The sequence below is a fragment of the Rutidosis leptorrhynchoides genome, chromosome 10 (genome assembly GCF_046630445.1).
Source record: "Rutidosis leptorrhynchoides isolate AG116_Rl617_1_P2 chromosome 10, CSIRO_AGI_Rlap_v1, whole genome shotgun sequence".
NCBI classification, from domain to species: domain Eukaryota; kingdom Viridiplantae; phylum Streptophyta; class Magnoliopsida; order Asterales; family Asteraceae; genus Rutidosis; species Rutidosis leptorrhynchoides.
The window spans coordinates 60,803,348-60,822,078 of NC_092342.1; the positions used below are offsets into that span (position 1 = coordinate 60,803,348).

Consider the following 18,731-nt stretch of genomic DNA (forward strand, 5'->3'; position numbering starts at 1 on the left):
ATCCAAGCTTTATGCTTCAAGATCTTCAAGAACACTTAAAGGTTCAAGCTTTCTAGCTTTGCAACCTTGTAACTTGTGTGAAATGGATCCAAGCTCTCTAGCTTAGGGTTCCATCACCTCATTTGACTTAGATTGTGCTATTACTTGTTGAATTAATGTAAAGTTTGTAACTTTAGTTGTTATTGTGAATTGAAATTGTGTTAAGACTAAGGATATGATGTAACCTTGGTTCATCATCCATCTAAGACTCATGAATGAGTTGTGTTCTTACTTGGTCTTAACATATTGTGTATTGATGGTGAATCTTGGTCAAAAGTGATGTTAAACCATCAACGAGTTGTACACTTGAAGCTACAAGCATCAAGGATGAGAACCGTGATGAGCATCAAGCACCAAGAACCCCACCGGAGCACTTGTCCACTGATTTTCGTATCTGATCAGACCACCTGGGCTACTGGAAAGTTGATTTTCAGTTAGTTCGGTTCGAGTAGATGATTTTCCGTTTAGGCCTCGTCTTAATCCGAGTTACGGTTTAGGATTTATGGCCCTCCGATAGTCACTACACCCTATTAACGTTGTGCTGAAATTTCTGACCTACTCGCACTTAAACCGTCGCCACGGTCAAACGAAGACGAGTTAGGTTCTGAAAATTGGTCAGCTGTTAGGGGACTCATATACGGAGCCATAGCCACTGACCATGCATCTTTTCGATTTACGTAGAGGTCGTAGCAGCTGACCGAAGTCAGCCTATTGTTTCGATCTCTATTCTCGTCAAACTTACTTAGCTTTTATGATGATGAATGATGATGATGATGACACTTAAACTTATTTTATGCACTATTAGAATTTATAAAGACAACCTACTGACCTAGTAACATTTGATTTAGGTTGACGACCTTTCGGACCGACTTACTACTTGCGTACTTTCATTACCAACTTTACCGCTTTTATCACTGTGAGTTATAGCATCCCTTTTTACTTTAATTATTTTGGGACTGAGAATACATGCGCTTTTTACGTTTTACATACTAGACACGAGTACTTAAACTTTATTTGTGTGTGGGTTATACAACGGCATAAACATTCCCCTTAGCACGGTAACGTTTAGTCATTGGTTTTTGAACCGGTGAACGTGAATCTTAGATATGGATCCATAGGGTTTGACATCCCCACTCGGACTAGTCGCGCTAGCATTTAACAGGTGTTTAATACTTCGTGAACATACGCACTCGCCAAGTGTACTTTCAGGGGGTTATAAACGTTAAGTCTAGTTACCGGGTGCCCACGGTTATGCATATACTTTTCATACTGTTTTGATACGCTGTTGCAGCACTGAAATCTCGTGGCCTATCTTACGTTACTATTACAACGTAAACTATAGCTCACCAACATTCGTGTTGACTTTTTAAGCGTGTATTTCTCAGGTGCCTAGAGGTTTATTGCTTCCGCTGTTAGACTTGATGTCATGCTGTTTCACTTGCTGTCATGTTGTTTCACTTGCTGTCATGCTGTTATTGAATTGCTGTTATGGACCTACTGTACTAGTTATCCGCTGCATTGCTAGAGATGTCTCAAATTATGAAACTTTTTTTTTTGCATTCGTAAACTTATGTTATTCTGGAACAATGGTTTGTAATAAGTCTTACGACATGTTATCTTTGTAAAACGTTATCTTTTTAATGAATGCAAATCGTTTTTCAAACAGCATATAGTGTTTGACCTTGTGATGATCCTGTTGTTGATGATCCGTACACGATGGTTTTGTACGGGACGTCACAATAATTGTATGCCATTTCTTTTGCTTCTAACTACTATGTCCAACTTTTGCGCATGTATGACTTGTACATTGTTACGATATAATACTAGGTTGTTTTTCATACTTGCTGCCTGTGGTTTTCCTTTTATGTTAATTGATTTTTTCTTAGTTGTTAAGCTGCGTTTTGGTCAAAATTTGTAATATTTTGTGCAAATAAAAGTACTTGGAAGGCTTAACTTAGGCACTAGAAAGAACGTTTGATATGTGAACTACATGGCTTCGCCAAACAGTGACCAAATGTTCAATAGAACTGAATGTTCAAGTCGTTTTTAGGAGTCTTAATATCTAACAAAACCGGAACAACTTATGGATCAAATTCGGTAACATTCATATTCTTGGTGAATTATCTCAATTATGAAGCTGAATAATGGACCTAGGCTTTAAATCATGTAAAGTTGTAGATTTGACAACATAGATGATAGATCAATGTGTTTGTGTAAAGCTCATTCTAATCTTCTTTTTTAACAATAAAGCTCATTCTTATTAAAGTCGTTTCTCTGAGCTATTGACGTGTTTTGCCTTGCAAAAGCATACATGGATTACTTGCAATATTGGCAGAATAATGATATTCACCTTGATCCTATATTAATTCACATCATGTTTCAAAATAGGCCAGATTTGGACATGTGCAATGTGTGCACTTGCACAACTGCACAAGATTCATAATCCAAAATGACTGGGGAAGTATAATCTATTCTATCTTGCATGTAGCCTTTAATCCAATCTATAAAAGGTACTTTTCATTTCAGTGAAATAGGCATGAACATTATATACATCGCAACTTTCCACTTAGTGATATAGATTAACAACAACAACAATATTCAATCTTATAAAAGTAAGGTATGCGAGAGTTGAGATATAAACAATATTCTTCTACCCTAGAATATAAAGCGAAATCATTTCTCCATCATCAAGTAGAGAAAAACACTTCTCCTCCCACGGTTAAAAGGTCATCCATCCCTCTACTCGATTATAGAAAGACCACTTCATGAATAACTCCCGGCCAATATGACATAGCAAATGCACATCAAACGTATGAAAGAAAAATCTATACGTACTTAGATTCCGATATTAGCACAATATGATCGGCAAAAATTAAGCACCGCGAGATCCTTTCCTATATCCCTCGAGACAGTTCGGGTAAAAGATAAAAGCAAAAAAAGGCGAAGGGCCGATCCATGATCCATGGTGCAGGTCTACTTCTATTGAAAAAACTGTGTTTTTCTCACAGGCATTCATACATAAAACTTCACTCATTCGTACATACTTTTAATAGCTTTAATATATCTAATAGTATTAACTATTAAGGGTCTTCAAAATCAATCCTTAAGAGACACAACTTAATGATATAGATCCAAGGGGCCTTTTTGCAACCTCCTATTGAATATGGGCCTATTTTCCAACTCCTACCCAATATTATCTGAATGCACATGACAAACGGCGCCGTTTTGTACTTTACATAATCAGACGTTAACTATTTTACGCGTTAAAATTAGCAATCGTTTCAACAAACACCGAGATTCCATTAACCGTATCAAAAACCTTCAATTTCTCTCTCGAAATCATCGAATCAGATCTCTGCTGCTGATTCGGATCGCGGATTCAATCGGTTAGTTTTCATCCTCCGTGTTCAATTTACGAAAGTAATAATTCCTTCCGTTGATACAATTTCGAGATGAATTGTTTATTATGCTTCAGCTGTATGTGTTTATCGAACCCTAAATTATACTCCGTATGGTTTTTAACCTCATAATTTAAATAGTTTGAAGTATTTGTTAAATTAGGGTTTGAGAATGAAAATTGTTGTGCGAAGCAATAATTGTTATATCATAAAGCATTAGATGATGGTTTGTTTTCTGAAATTATGTAATTATTTGTACCTTGTAGCTTATGTTAGTGCAAGATAAATGATAATAGTAGCAGATTAGGATGATTCTATATATGTGTGTTGTTGGTTAGTTGTATCATGTACTTTAGGGCTTCATTTAGCCTTTTAAGTTTGTGATTATTACTCTGTTTATCATTTGGAAGATAGTTAGAATTTATAATTTGTGCAATTAGAACTGCGTGAAGGAATGATTTATATTTGAACGATATTCGGTCGTAACAAATTTATTTGAGGGATAAAGATAAAGTGTACGCTGTAAAAACATAAGACAAACTCTATAAAACGATCACATAACTAAAATGATGGTTACACTTGCTCTTAGTTCTATACTACAAACTAACGTGGATGATTTTTACTCTTAACAACTTTATTTTGGACTTGGAGAGATTGGAGATAAACAGTAGACCACAAAAAACGTAGGGAAAAATATATAAAATGACACTTGATTATCATGATATTTACACATACGTAATTTTTCCTTCTATCGAGAGGAAATCTGGTGCAGGCTGATATCTAGTTGCTTTCTGGTGAAGTGCTATCGCGTCTTACTTTAACATCATATTTAATCACATAATAGATTCTCAGAACCATATTTATTTGCATCACTTTACTACAATTCTCTTGAATATAAGGTACTCTATTAGTTAATCATTATGTTTATAAATTTTAATAGAGTACCAAGTGCTAAAGAAATCTCTTCCATGGATTAACATACTTAATAATTCCTTGCAGTACGCTGATTATGTGCATCTTGTTTGTCCAGGTTTCCTCTGTTAGTAAAATTTCTCACATACCGTTGTTCAATGGCATCAAGCTCTAACAGAGGTGGTGGCTACTATGGTGCTGCTCCATATAGATCGAGGTAGTCATTTTACTGATCTATTCCAACGTTTGTTTCTTGACGGTTCATTAGCTAAACAAAGTTGCCTCTAAAAGTAAAAACAAGTGAAGTTATGAAGAATAATATAGTTTGAAATTTCGGCATGACAAATTGAGCTCAAACCTGATCTTTTTAATTCTAATTTCATCACAAGTCGTTAAATTATTTGTTAACCAATTTGATGCTCATCTTCATATGTGAGTACTTCTGTCAATATGATGCTCATCTTCATATGTTTATAGGGAAGGGCTTAGTACCAGACAAGGTACGGGTTCTGATGAAATCCAACTACGCATTGACCCAATGCATGCGGATCTGGATGATGAGATCAGTGGCCTCCGGAAACAAGTTAGACAGTTAAAGAATGTAAGTAACTTAACTACATTATTAGTTTATTGCATTATACAAGCCACAAATTATTTTGATTATCAAAAATGAAGTAAGATCATACGGTTGCGACAGTGAGACAATGTTATGAATTAGTTCAAAAGAATTTGTTACTTTTTGGTAATTTAGGAAATTATTAGGAAATTCAGTATTGTAAGTTTAGTACCTTTAGACTTTGCTTCGTTGGTGATGTGCAGATCATAAATTTGGATATTGTTTATTACCCTAGAGTTTTAATAGCTAACCCAATCGGGTTTATTTCTTTTCGTTTGGGTGTTTGCACATTTAAATATAAATTAGTGGTCTCAACAGAAGGACGAAAGGTATTATGAAGATGACTATGTTAATAGTAGCATAAATAATTGTTGATTAGTCTTAATCCTCGGATGTTAGAAGATTAGATATGGTTATTCAATATTTATTCGAGATGATAACATTATATTCCCGTCGTTTGTCTAATGTACATTTGAAATCATAAAATTTGTGTTAATATATGTTGTGTTAATAGATATGGATAGATTTGTTTTTAATCATCTGAATGAGCAAAATTGGTATTTTATTCAAATATATGTATCATCATATCATAAGTTCTATTGAAATTACAAACCATTGTAGCAAAATAATTGTTGAGCAAATATCAAAATTAAATAATTTACAATAAAATCATAGATAACCATATCATCAAGAAGTTAATTACAAAATGTTCACTAATGACATCCTGATGTGAGAGTTTAGGAAATAAAGTTACCATGATATGTATTAGAAACACTAAAAGAAGATAATATGTATGCTGAGATATTAAAGATAAGGCTTTATTTAAGGGAACTATATGCGTTTCTCCTTCCCCTAACAATTTGGTATATCTTGGAAGTATGGTAAAGTTGCTGTGGGCCCATGTCTTTGAACATTTCGTTGCTTATTGTTATTACCTTTTTCTAAAATGTTGAAAGGATATTGCTGCATATGTAATATGTAAATTTAGGTTTCTGTTGTGCAAATATGTCTGTTGAGAAATAAGTCTAACCATAGATTTTATTGTTGCATTACAGGTAGCCTCAGAAATCGAATCAGAAGCCAAATTTCAAAATGAGTTTATTAATCAGCTGGTATATCATCAACTTAATTCTTTTTAGTTTGAAATTCTTTATACAGTGTGTATTTAGTTTTCCAAACTATAATGCCTTCTCACGAAAATTTTGAACAGTTGACTGATATTCTTTATTGCTTCTGTTTTCTACATCCAAAATTTTTTAGAACATATCGATAGACCAAAATAGCATGTATATCCTGATACCAGTTGACATGATCTAAGCAGATGGTTGCAAATAGTTTGCAAATTGAGTATAACAATTGTCAATTGTGTGATTTATTAGCTACCTACTATCAAGGATTCACCCAAGGATAGGATAAATTGGGTTGAATATTATATTCAGAATGTCAATCGGGCTATGAAATATAATACTATGCTAAAATGTAAATGGGTTGAACCTCTAAATTTACCCAAAGTGTTCTAGATGCAAATGGGTTCATTTGTATGGTGGGTGAATTTTGGATTGAAAGGTTTACACTGTACGGTTAACCTAAGGGTAAACTGGGAATATATTGTAAATTAGTTGTTATGTACTAAAGCTTGTGTTTGAAAGATGTTGATTAGTATCTGTTTAATGTTTATGTCCCAAAATCTGTAGCAAATGACACTTATCAAAGCTCAAGCAGGAGTGAAGAACAACATGAGGAAATTAAACAAGAGTATCATCCAGTCTGGTTCAAGCCATGTTTTGCATGTTGTTCTTTTTGCTCTGTTTTGTCTCTTTCTCGTGTACGTCTGGTCCAAGTTTTCAAGAAGATGATGAGGTAAGTTGTACTCCATAAACGAATGTTATATCTGAAGAGATAAGAATGATGCTAGCAAATACTATTAAGAAGTGCTTTTATTTTGGTATGTAAAGATTACAACTTTTGTGAAATAATACAATTTGAATGAAATGTATTGTTTATTACTTTATTAGTCTATGCTTTAAGCATGTAATATGCACCGTGCACGGCTTGTATCTCATGTTCGAGCAGAACCAAGCTCATGCTTGCTTATCTCGAGGGTCGCTAATATTGTGCTTGATTCATGAAAACATATGTAGTATATGAATATGAAATTTAAAATTTGTTGAAGGTAGATTCTTTTACTTAAAAAATTATATACTCTCTGTCTTGTAATTTATTGTTCATTATTCTATTTTGAGATGTCTCAAATTAATTGTGCACTTTTATAAATATAAAAGAATAAAAAGTTTAGGTTTTATTATTCTTTTAATGTATGTGGCTATGATTAAAGGAGAAAGAAAAGGTTACGGTAAAACTGAAAAGTAACGAAAAGTAAAGTACTTTTTATGACATTTTTCTAAACTGTGTGTTTTATGTCTGGGAACAATTAATAGGGGACGGAGGGAGTATATGAATACGTATATTGAAATAGATAAATGGGTAAATGGTTATCGTTTTCTCTATTCAGACTACCACGTAAAAGGTCTCAGATATACCTAGATCTACGCGTCCAATCACTTTTCTCTTGTCACTTCAAGATATGTTGCTAGTGAGGTTTAAACATAGAACACTTATGAGTATATCAAAACTTCAACCGTTATGTTACTCCCAATGTCTCAATTAAGTAGTCCCGTTTTTTCTTTTTGGAACATCTCAAATTAATAGTCCACTTTCATAAATAGATAAGAATAATGAGTTAAAGTTGTTTTACTCCCTCACGTTATGCATGTAAAACAAAAGGTATGTAAAAAGTAAGAGATGAAACTCTAAATTGAATAAAAAGTACTTTGTGATAATGACATATATATTAAAACTGTGTGTTCTTTTCTATGTGGACAATTAAATTGAGACAAATGGTGTATCTTGTAATGATAGTACGTTAATCAACTAGATCATCTAATATTTCACGACCTTTAATTACCACAATTTCTATTAAAGATTTGTATTTTGAGTCATTAATCAAAACATTGAAGTGAGAATGTGTAGACGATGATTCTATGGATCTTAGGTCGCTTGAACTCTAAACTAAAGGCGGAACACAATAGAATAGAGGTAAATCGAGATACGGGTCGTTTCGGGATCGAATTGGTCGAACCTAGTGCAAAACCTAGATTAGATCGACACCTAGACGATGTATTTCGGTGGTATTCGGTGTTAGGGTTCTCTGGAGACGAAAAACAACGACTTGGAACAAATGGGACGAGTAACCTCATCAAAGAAGTCTAAACCCGTATATATACTGCAAGTCAGACACACTCGGTCGAGTGTGTCTGTCAGTCGGTCGACTGACTTACACAGTCGGTCGAGTGTGTACACACACTCGGTCGACTGTGTGCAGTTTAACATATTTATTATTTAATAAACTAAGAACGCACAATCACCATAGCAATCAATAGTCACTAGTAAATAACATTATTACATAACCGAATGTACTAAACGTAAGAATAAACTACGGCTGAGGATTCATGCACCAACAAACTCCCCCTAAGACCTAGCCGTAGAACAGAAATAAAAGTTCGATTATCAATCAGTAAACGGATCTGTCACCCAGTTCTTCAAATAGCAAAGTTTCACAACCCTGCAGTACTGTTCAGCCTGCACACGATTTTCTGGGCGATACAGCATCCGATTGTAGTAAAGGGTAAACATATCTTCCTCACAGCAGTTTCGCAACCAAACTAGATCTAGAACCCTTATACTATCATTTTCATCTCCACTATCCTTGTCTAACACAATAACTGCTTCCTCTGAGCGTTCATCATAATACCACCAACGAAAATGAGGACTGAAGTGCTGCGACATCTTTCTCAAAGGAACCTTCCGCATATACTTCACAGGTCGATATTTTACTATCTTCCTTCTAATCCCTGTTTTCTTGTTCGTTCGATAAGAAATCTTCTGGAACTGAGGACGAAAACCTATGAAATTAGGTGAATGATATGATCTCCTTATCTTACGAACCAAAACATTAGGAATTCCACTATAATCCTGATACAACATCTTAAGCCTGGCCACCTGCATAAACTCAAAATAAGGTAACGTTTTGAATTCAAATGGAGATTTGATATAATCCACTCCATATTCTTTCTTGATCGCATACATATCGAATTCTTTAATATAGGCCCAGGCTATGATCTTTCCTTTAGCACGTAAACTCTCACAGTGCTCGATAAACTTCAAAAACTGCGGCTCTACTTCAGGTTTCATCACATACTTCCTAATCCGCATCTGAATCTTCCATTCTTCTTCCAACACTTCAACCTTTTCTTTGTTGATCTTCACCGGCAAGAATCCTTCTGGTAACACACTTTCTTTTTCCTTCTGTTCCTTTTCTTTACATTTTCTATTCAAAAGCTCATCGTTCATCTCAAAGTAACAAGCAAAAGTTGGAAGATCATCACCAACGCCTTCATAACGAGGATAAGGCTCAGTTGGCTCATCCTCAATAACAATCTCATCAAAACTGTTATCACTTTCATCAAAAACATCAGTATCACTCATTTCATCATCAAAATTCTGAGCTCCTGATGTCGAAGCCTCAGTTGCAGCTTTTGATGTAGCGTCAGCAGATTCCTTAGCTTCTCGCTCTAGACGCTCCATCAATTCCTGCTCAGTTTCGGTCAGATCCGGAGGGATCTCCCCTTCTTCTAAATCAGTGTAAACAGTTGTATGATTAAGACGATCCTGCATAGCTAAAAATTCAGAAACTGTTAAAACTTGAAGAGGAGTTACATACAACGGGTTATCCTCCGTGTATCCTTTAGCAACTTCAACAGCTCTGTCCTCTTCTTCCTCACCAAAAGTACCAAATGGATCTGGTTCATCATCCTCTTCTTCAACCACAATCCTCTTCTCCCATTCGTTCAATCTATCCGTCAGATCTCGGTTTTGTGTCTGAAGAGATAAAATTTCTCCAGCCTAACTTTCCATATTTTTCTTCAGCTCACCAATCTTCAACCTCAATGCAGACATTTCAGATGTTGTCTTTTTCTTATCTTCATCAACTGCCTTTTGGAACTTAGCAAAATCCGCAGACAACTGAATCAACTTTCGGTTAACAATTCCTGTCATATCACCTGCAGTAGTCTCAGAACGTTGAGAAATTTGAACTTGCTGAGAAGATGTAGTTTGTTGTAGTTGAGTGGGTGCAGCTTGAGTAGATCCACCAGTAGCTGGACCAGTCTGAGCAACCTTCGGCTGGGACTTTGTTGTGGTAGACGAACTTCCATCTTTAACCAAAATCTTCAAACGTTTCTGTCTCCCTCTTGTTGACACCTTGGGAGCTTCAGCTAACTTTCGTTTCACTAAATCCATTTGACTATCATCAAGCGCTGTTACATCATCTTCATCAACTAATCGAGAACCAGTTGATTTTGGTGGATGCTGATTCACCTCTTCTTCACCTGCAATAGTAATATCAGTCTCATCCCCTGAATTACTGTTTTCATGTCGGCAACTCAAGCCTTCTGGACACACGTAGTTCTCATTAACCAGATGACCAATCAGCCCTTTCTTCGGTACTTCCACTCAGCTCTGCAAAAACCTGTTGAAAGATTGATCATTTAAATGATTCTGCTTTAGTTCATCCTCAGGTATCTTTACCAACCCTTGAACCTACTTCTCTAACATAATCTGAAGAAACCTCGGGAAGACCAGATGTACTTTTCTCTTCACATTTAGAACCATTGCATCAAATATCACCTGTGAAAAGTTAAACTCAGCGTTCAAAACCAACGCAACAAACATAGAGCTGTATTTCGCTGTCATCTCATCAAAACCTCCTTGCATCGGGCTCAAACATCTAAGAAGAACGTATGTAAAGTATCGATACTGCCTTGGAAGTTTCGTACGTTTAACAGCTTTGGTTATGTCACCAGTATAACCACATCTCTTTAAACACCTTCTAACTTTCAGAATCGGCAAATCAGTTGGCATATTATCATTGTCCGGAAACCCTAAATCTTCCCTGATAGTCTGTGCAGAAATACGAACAATCGTGTTGTTGACAGAACTCAATATCACCTTCTTGTTATCTTCAGTAACAACTTGGGCAACCTCCCAGAATTTTCTCTGATGAGAATAATACGGAGTGCATTCAGCAGTAATAGCTTTAAAGATCCTGGAACGTTTCAAGAAAGCAATGATCGGACCAAAACCTCCTCTTTGGGCCTCTGAACCCTTTTCATCAACACACGCAAGTACGTTTGTATCTTCTCGACCAATCAGACCCGGTAACTCAGAAGATAATGGGATTCGTGGTTCACGTTCTTCATCAGACATCTGCTGTTGTTCTTGAGACACAGTGAATAGCTGAAAAACACTCAAAACAACATAACAAATAAGCATTTACCTCCATGTATCATGGGGTATCTAATGAATTATATGAATCAATGAATTAACAAACATAACAAACACATTAAATAAATCACACAGTTACGTCATCCACAAGTTATTGTTTATTACACACCATAGTATAAGGGCTAACAAACTAGCCTGATCAAATTACAAAACAACCATAAATAAACATAAGCACATAAAATCATAAGCATGAGAACTATCCTTCAATAACTTCCTCTGGAACCTGATTCCATTCATAATTCGTGTCCTCATCCAGATCAATCTCATCAAACAAATGATTTAAAAGAACTGCATAAGGAAATGGTTTTTCCTCATCATCCAAAGCATCTTTCATGACATTAACGACTATCTGCCCAAGATTCACCTTGATACGTTCCATAAGACAGTACAATAGAACAGCCTTAGTGTAGTGACCCGAACTTTTCCATGTTTATATATATTAATTGAGATTGATATTTACATGATTAAATGTTTCCAACATGTTAAGCAATCAAACTTGTTAAGACTTGATTAATTGAAATATGTTTCATATAGACAATTGACCACCCAAGTTGACCGGTGATTCACGAACGTTAAAACTTGTAAAAACTATACGATGACATATATATGGTTATATATATAGTTAACATGTTTTTATTATAAGTATGTATCTCATTAGGTATTTTAACAATGAGTTATATACATAAAAATGAGACTATTAATTTAAGAAACTCGAAAACGATATATATAACGATTATCGTTATAACAACGTCTTACTAGGTACATATGAATCATATTAAGATATTGATACACTTGGTTAATTATGTTAAATGATAAGTAAATATATTATTAAGTGTATTAACAATGAAATACATATGTAAAAATAAGACTACTAACTTAATGATTTCGAAACGAGACATATATGTAACGATTATCGTTGTAACGACATTTAACGGTATATACATCATACTGAGATATATTATATATCATAATATCATGATAATATAACAATTTAACATCTCATTTGTTATAATAAACAATGGGTTAACAACATTCAACAAGATCGTTAACCTAAAGGTTTCAAAACAACATTTACATGTAACGACTAACGATGACTTAACGACTCAGTTAAAATGTATATACATGTAGTGTTTTAATATGTATTTATACACTTTTGAAAGACTTCAATACACTTATCAAAATACTTCTACTTAACAAAAATGCTTACAATTACATCCTCGTTCAGTTTCATCAACAATTCTACTCGTATGCACCCGTATTCGTACTCGTACAATACACAGCTTTTAGATGTATGTACTATTGGTATATACACTCCAATGATCAGCTCTTAGCATCCCATGTGAGTCACCTAACACATGTGGAAACCATCATTTGACAACTAGCATGAAATATCTCATAAAATTACAAAAATATGAGTAATCATTCATGACTTATTTACATGAAAACAAAATTACATATCCTTTATATCTAATCCATACACCAACGACCAAAAACACCTACAAACACTTTCATTCTTCAATTTTCTTCATCTAATTGATCTCTCTCAAGTTCTATCTTCAAGTTCTAAGTGTTCTTCATAAATTCCAAAAGTTCTAGTTTCATAAAATCAAGAATACTTTCAAGTTTGCTAGCTCACTTCCAATCTTGTAAGGTGATCATCCAACCTCAAGAAATCTTTGTTTCTTACAGTAGGTTATCATTCTAATACAAGGTAATAATCATATTCAAACTTTGGTTCAATTTCTATAACTATAACAATCTTATTTCAAATGATGATCTTACTTGAACTTGTTTTCGTGTCATGATTCTGCTTCAAGAACTTCGAGCCATCCAAGGATCCATTGAAGCTAGATCCATTTTTCTCTTTTCCAGTAGGTTTATCCAAGGAAATTAAGGTAGTAATGATGTTCATAACATCATTCGATTCATACATATAAAGCTATCTTATTCGAAGGTTTAAACTTGTAATCACTAGAACATAGTTTAGTTAATTCTAAATTTGTTCGCAAACAAAAGTTAATCCTTCTAACTTGACTTTTAAAATCAACTAAACACATGTTCTATATCTATATGATATGCTAACTTAATGATTTAAAACCTAGAAACACGAAAAACACCGTAAAACCGGATTTACGCCGTCGTAGTAACACCGCGGGTTGTTTTGGGTTAGTTAATTAAAAACTATGATAACCTTTGATTTAAAAGTTTTTATTCTGAGAAAATGATTTTTATTATGAACATGAAACTATATCCAAAAATTATGGTTAAACTCAAAGTGGAAGTATGTTTTCTAAAATGGTCATCTAGACGTCGTTCTTTCGACTGAAATGACTACCTTTATAAAAACGACTTGTAACTTATTTTTCCGACTATAAACCTATACTTTTTCTGTTTAGATTCATAAAATAGAGTTCAATATGAAACCATAGCAATTTGATTCACTCAAAACGGATTTAAAATGAAGAAGTTATGGGTAAAACAAGATTGGATAATTTTTCTCATTTTAGCTACGTGAAAATTGGTAACAAATCTATTCCAACCATAACTTAATCAACTTGTATTGTATATTATGTAATCTTGAGATACCATAGAAACATATACAATGTTTCGACCTATCATGTCGACACATCTATATATATTTCGGAACAACCATAGACACTCTATATGTGAATGTTGGAGTTAGCTATACAGGGTTGAGGTTGATTCCAAAATATATATAGTTTGAGTTGTGATCAATACTGAGATACGTATACACTGGGTCGTGGATTGATTCAAGATAATATTTATCGATTTATTTCTGTACATCTAACTGTGGACAACTAGTTGTAGGTTACTAACAAGGACAGCTGACTTAATAAACTTAAAACATCAAAATATATTAAAAGTGTTGTAAATATATTTTGAACATACTTTGATATATATGTATATATTGTTATAGGTTCGTGAATCAACAAGTGGCCAAGTCTTACTTCCCGACGAAGTAAAAATCTGTGAAAGTGAGTTATAGTACCACTTTTAAAATCTAATATTTTTGGGATGAGAATACATGCAGGTTTTATAAATGATTTACAAAATAGACACAAGTACGTGAAACTACATTCTATGGTTGAATTATCGAAATCGAATATGCCCCTTTTTATTAAGTCTGGTAATCTAAGAATTAGGGAACAGACACCCTAATTGACGCGAATCCTAAAGATAGATCTATTGGGCCTAACAAACCCCATCCAAAGTACCGGATGCTTTAGTACTTCGAAATTTATATCATATCCGAAGGGTGTCCCGGAATGATGGGGATATTCTTATATATGCATCTTGTTATTGTCGGTTACCAGGTGTTCACCATATGAATGATTTTTATCTCTATGTATGGGATGTGTATTGAAATATAAAATCTTGTGGTCTATTATTATGATTTGATATATATAGGTTAAACCTATAACTCACCAACATTTTTGTTGACGTTTTAAGCATGTTTATTCTCAGGTGATTATTAAGAGCTTCCGCTGTCGCATACTTAAATAAGGACGAGATTTGGAGTCCATGCTTGTATGATATTGTGTAAAAACTGCATTCAAGAAACTTATTTTGTTGTAACATATTTGTATTGTAAACCATTATGTAATGGTCGCGTGTAAACAGGATATTTTAGATTATCATTATTTGATAATCTACGTAAAGCTTTTTAAAACCTTTATCTATGAAATAAAGGTTATGGTTTGTTTTAAAAATGAATGCAGTCTTTGAAAAATGTCTCATATAGAGGTCAAAACCTCGCAACGAAATCAATTAATATGGAACGTTTTTAATCAATAAGAACGGGACATTTCAGTTGGTATCCGAGCGTTGGTCTTAGAGAACCAGAAAATTTGCATTAGTGTGTCTTATCGAGTTTGTTAGGATGCATTAGTGATTCTGGACTTCGACCGTGTTTTCTTTAAAAATGATTGCTTAACATTTTTGTTGGAAACTATATATTTTTAACATATGAATATTATGTGATATATTAATCTCTTAATGTGTTTGATATTATGTGATAGATGTCTACCTCTAGAACAAGTCCCATTGACTCACCTAATAATAATGAAGAGTCAAATGTAAATTGGAATGATTCGTGGACTGATTCACAAGTTCCCGAAGAGGAACCGGAAGAAGAGTCGGAACCGGAAGAAGAATCGGAACCGGAAGAAGAATCGGAACCGGATGAAGAAATAGAACCGGTGGGGGAAATAATAAAACGGTTAAGTAAAAGAAAATCCTCAACCAACTGACCAAGGTTAATTATGGTCAATGGTGTTTCCGCCAAGGAAGCAAAATATTGGGAGGATTACCAATTCTCCGATGAATCGGATTCCGACGAGAATTCCGATGATGTTATAGAAATTACCCCAACTGAATTTAAAAAGGCAAAAGAAAATAATAAGGGAAAGGGCATAAAAATAGAGAAATCTAATTCCAACCCCGATGAACTTTATATGTATCGTCAACCCCCGAAGTCCTTAAGTTGTAACAATGACCCGGGAACCTCTAAACCACCAGGTTTTTCTAAACCAATGTGGATCACGACGGCTCGTATTAGGGGAACATCATATATCCCTAGAAACTTGGCAAAACGAACCAAAACCGAAGAAGAAGAAACGAGCGAGTCGGAATAAGATAGTTGTATTCGTGTGGTGTAATATATGTAATATAGTGTGCTTATGCTTTATGATATATGTAAAAATTGCTTGTATTAATAAGTATTTTTTTATGAATCTAACTCTTGTCTATTTTACAGTTTAAAAACACAAAATGGATAGACAACCCAATATTTTAAGAGACCTACCCGGAGACATGATTGATGAAATCTTGTCTAGAGTCGGTCAGAATTCCTCGGCACAACTATTTAAGGCGAGATCAGTTTGTAAGATATTCGAAGAACGTTCCAAGAATGTCTTGGTTTATAAGAGACTTTCGTTTGAAAGATGGGGGATATCACATTGGGAAACCCATAAGTTACGATGTGTTTACTTTGACGCATATATTGCGGGGAACCCAAATGCTATTTTACGCAACGGGTTAAGAAATTATTTTGACTCAATATATCCGAATATTGGACTTCGTGATTTAGAAAAAGCGGCTAACATGCAACATAAAGAAGCATGTTATGCTTACGGATTAGTAATGTTCGCTTCTCACCAAAGTGAGAAAAAGAACATCGGGCTACAGCTATTAAACAAAACGTTTCCACAAGTGACGGAGTCGGTAATTGGGGTAAGAAATGAGGTTTTTAGATTGTTACGAGACTGTTGGACATTACGTAACCCTCATCCCTTTGACGACGTTACAACACGCTATCTTATCAACGGCCATAACAGTTATGTTCCACAAGACCAAGGATGGGAAGTAGTCCTAGTAAAACCAGAATGCATGACTTGTTTCTGGACGTATGAATTACGTGTCTTTTTTTGCCTTTGCTGAACGACTTGTGTACTAGCTAGAATTATCTTCACAACTATCTTGTATCAAAGTTATTGTGTGCTATATTTCATGCTTTATGTAAAATAAGCGGTATTGTAAGTTTGTAAAATATTGTGTAAAAGTTTGAACGCGAAATATTATTATAATCAGTTTTTCATATAGAATTGTAGTAGTTGAATTGTATATTAGCTACTAAGTATGAACTTAACGGGTAGGTACTACCCGAATTTAAACTTATAAAACGCTAATATGAAGAAAAAGCTTTTATAAATGAGTTCATATTATGCTACGAAATACTATTAACTACTCTTAATATTCTGTATGATTAACTTGTTCCATTTAACTATTTTGAAGGAAATGGCACCGACTACTCGACACACCGTGAATATGAATGAAGAGGAATTCCGTACTTTTCTAGCTTCAAACATAGCCGCAGTACAGGCTGCGCTACATACCAACAATAACATTGGATCTAGCAGTACAGGAAATCATGTAGGATGCACCTACAAAGAATTCACTGCCTGCAAACCTTTGGAATTTGATGGAACCGAAGGACCGATCGGATTGAAACGGTGGACCGAGAAGGTTGAATCGGTGTTTGCCATAAGTAAGTGTACTGAAGAGGACAAAGTGAAGTACGCTACGCATACCTTCACAGGTTCTGCGTTAACATGGTGGAATACCTATCTAGAGCAAGTGGGACAAGATGATGCGTACGCACTACCGTGGTCAGCATTCAAGCACTTGATGAACGAGAAGTACCGTCCCAGAACCGAGGTCAATAAGCTCAAGACAGAACTTAGAGGGTTACGAACCCAAGGATTTGATATTACCACGTACGAAAGACGATTCACAGAATTGTGCCTATTGTGTCCGGGAGCATTCGAAGATGAGGAAGAGAAGATCGACGCGTTTGTGAAAGGATTACCGGAAAGAATCCAAGAAGATATAAGTTCACACGAGCCCGCCTCCATACAACAGGCATGTAGAATGGCTCACAAACTCGTGAACCAAATTGAAGAAAGAATTAAAGAACAGACTGCTGAAGAGGCCAATGTGAAGCAAGTCAAAAGAAAGTGGGAGGAAAACGGTGATAAGAATCACCAATACAACAACAACAACAATTACAACAATAATCGCAGCAATTATCCCAACAATCGCAACATCAATCGCAACTACAACAAACGGCCCAACAACAACAACAACAACAACAACAACAACAACTACAACAATCATCCCAACAACAATAATAACCGCAACAACAACAACAATCAGAAGCAGCTATGCCAAAGGTGTGAAAAGAATCACTCGGGGTTCTGCACCAAATTTTGCAACAAGTGTAAAAGAAATGGTCATAGCGCGGCGAAGTGTGAGGTCTACGGACCAGGGGTTAATAGAACAAAAGGAACAAATGGTGTCGGAACGAGTAATGGCGGAGCAAGTAGTGTCGGAGCAAGTTATGCCAATGTAGTTTGTTATAAATGTGGAAAACCAGGCCACATTATTAGAAATTGCCCGAACCAGGAGAACACGAATGGACAAGGCCGTGGAAGAGTTTTCAATATTAATGCGGTAGAGGCACAGGAAGACCCGGAGCTTGTTACGGGTACGTTTCTTATTGACAATAAATCTGCTTACGTTTTATTTGATTCGGGTGCGGATAGAAGCTATATGAGTAGAGATTTTTGTGCTAAATTAAGTTGTCCATTGACGCCTTTGGATAGTAAATTTTTACTCGAATTAGCAAATGGTAAATTAATTTCAGCAGATAATATATGTCGGAATCGAGAAATTAAACTGGTTAGCGAAACATTTAAGATTGATTTGATACCAGTAGAGTTAGGGAGTTTTGATGTGATAATCGGTATGGACTGGTTGAAAGAAGTGAAAGCGGAGATCGTTTG

The 18,731-nt window shown here is 35.0% G+C and overlaps 1 protein-coding gene across 1 annotated transcript; it reads left to right on the plus strand.

Moving 5' to 3' along the window:
• Window positions 1-3,271: 3,271 nt before the first annotated feature.
• LOC139872727 (bet1-like protein At4g14600) lies at window positions 3,272-6,976 on the plus strand. Its single transcript, XM_071860647.1, has 5 exons — window positions 3,272-3,425; window positions 4,468-4,566; window positions 4,827-4,950; window positions 6,021-6,077; window positions 6,660-6,976. Exons 2-5 carry the CDS (start codon window positions 4,508-4,510, stop codon window positions 6,819-6,821), a joined length of 402 nt encoding a protein of 133 aa, XP_071716748.1. The 5' UTR covers window positions 3,272-3,425; window positions 4,468-4,507; the 3' UTR covers window positions 6,822-6,976.
• The last annotated feature ends 11,755 nt before the right edge of the window (window positions 6,977-18,731 follow it).

What these genes read in the sequence shown, in the direction of transcription:
- LOC139872727 (XM_071860647.1), top strand. Translation starts at nt 4,508, where the DNA reads ATGGCATCAAGCTCTAACAGAGGTGGTGGCTACTATGGTGCTGCTCCA. An exon ending in GCTGCTCCATATAGATCGAG is followed by an intron (nt 4,567 to 4,826) that starts GTAGTCATTTTA and finishes ATATGTTTATAG; the next exon opens with GGAAGGGCTTAGTACCAGAC. An exon ending in AAGTTAGACAGTTAAAGAAT is followed by an intron (nt 4,951 to 6,020) that starts GTAAGTAACTTA and finishes GTTGCATTACAG; the next exon opens with GTAGCCTCAGAAATCGAATC.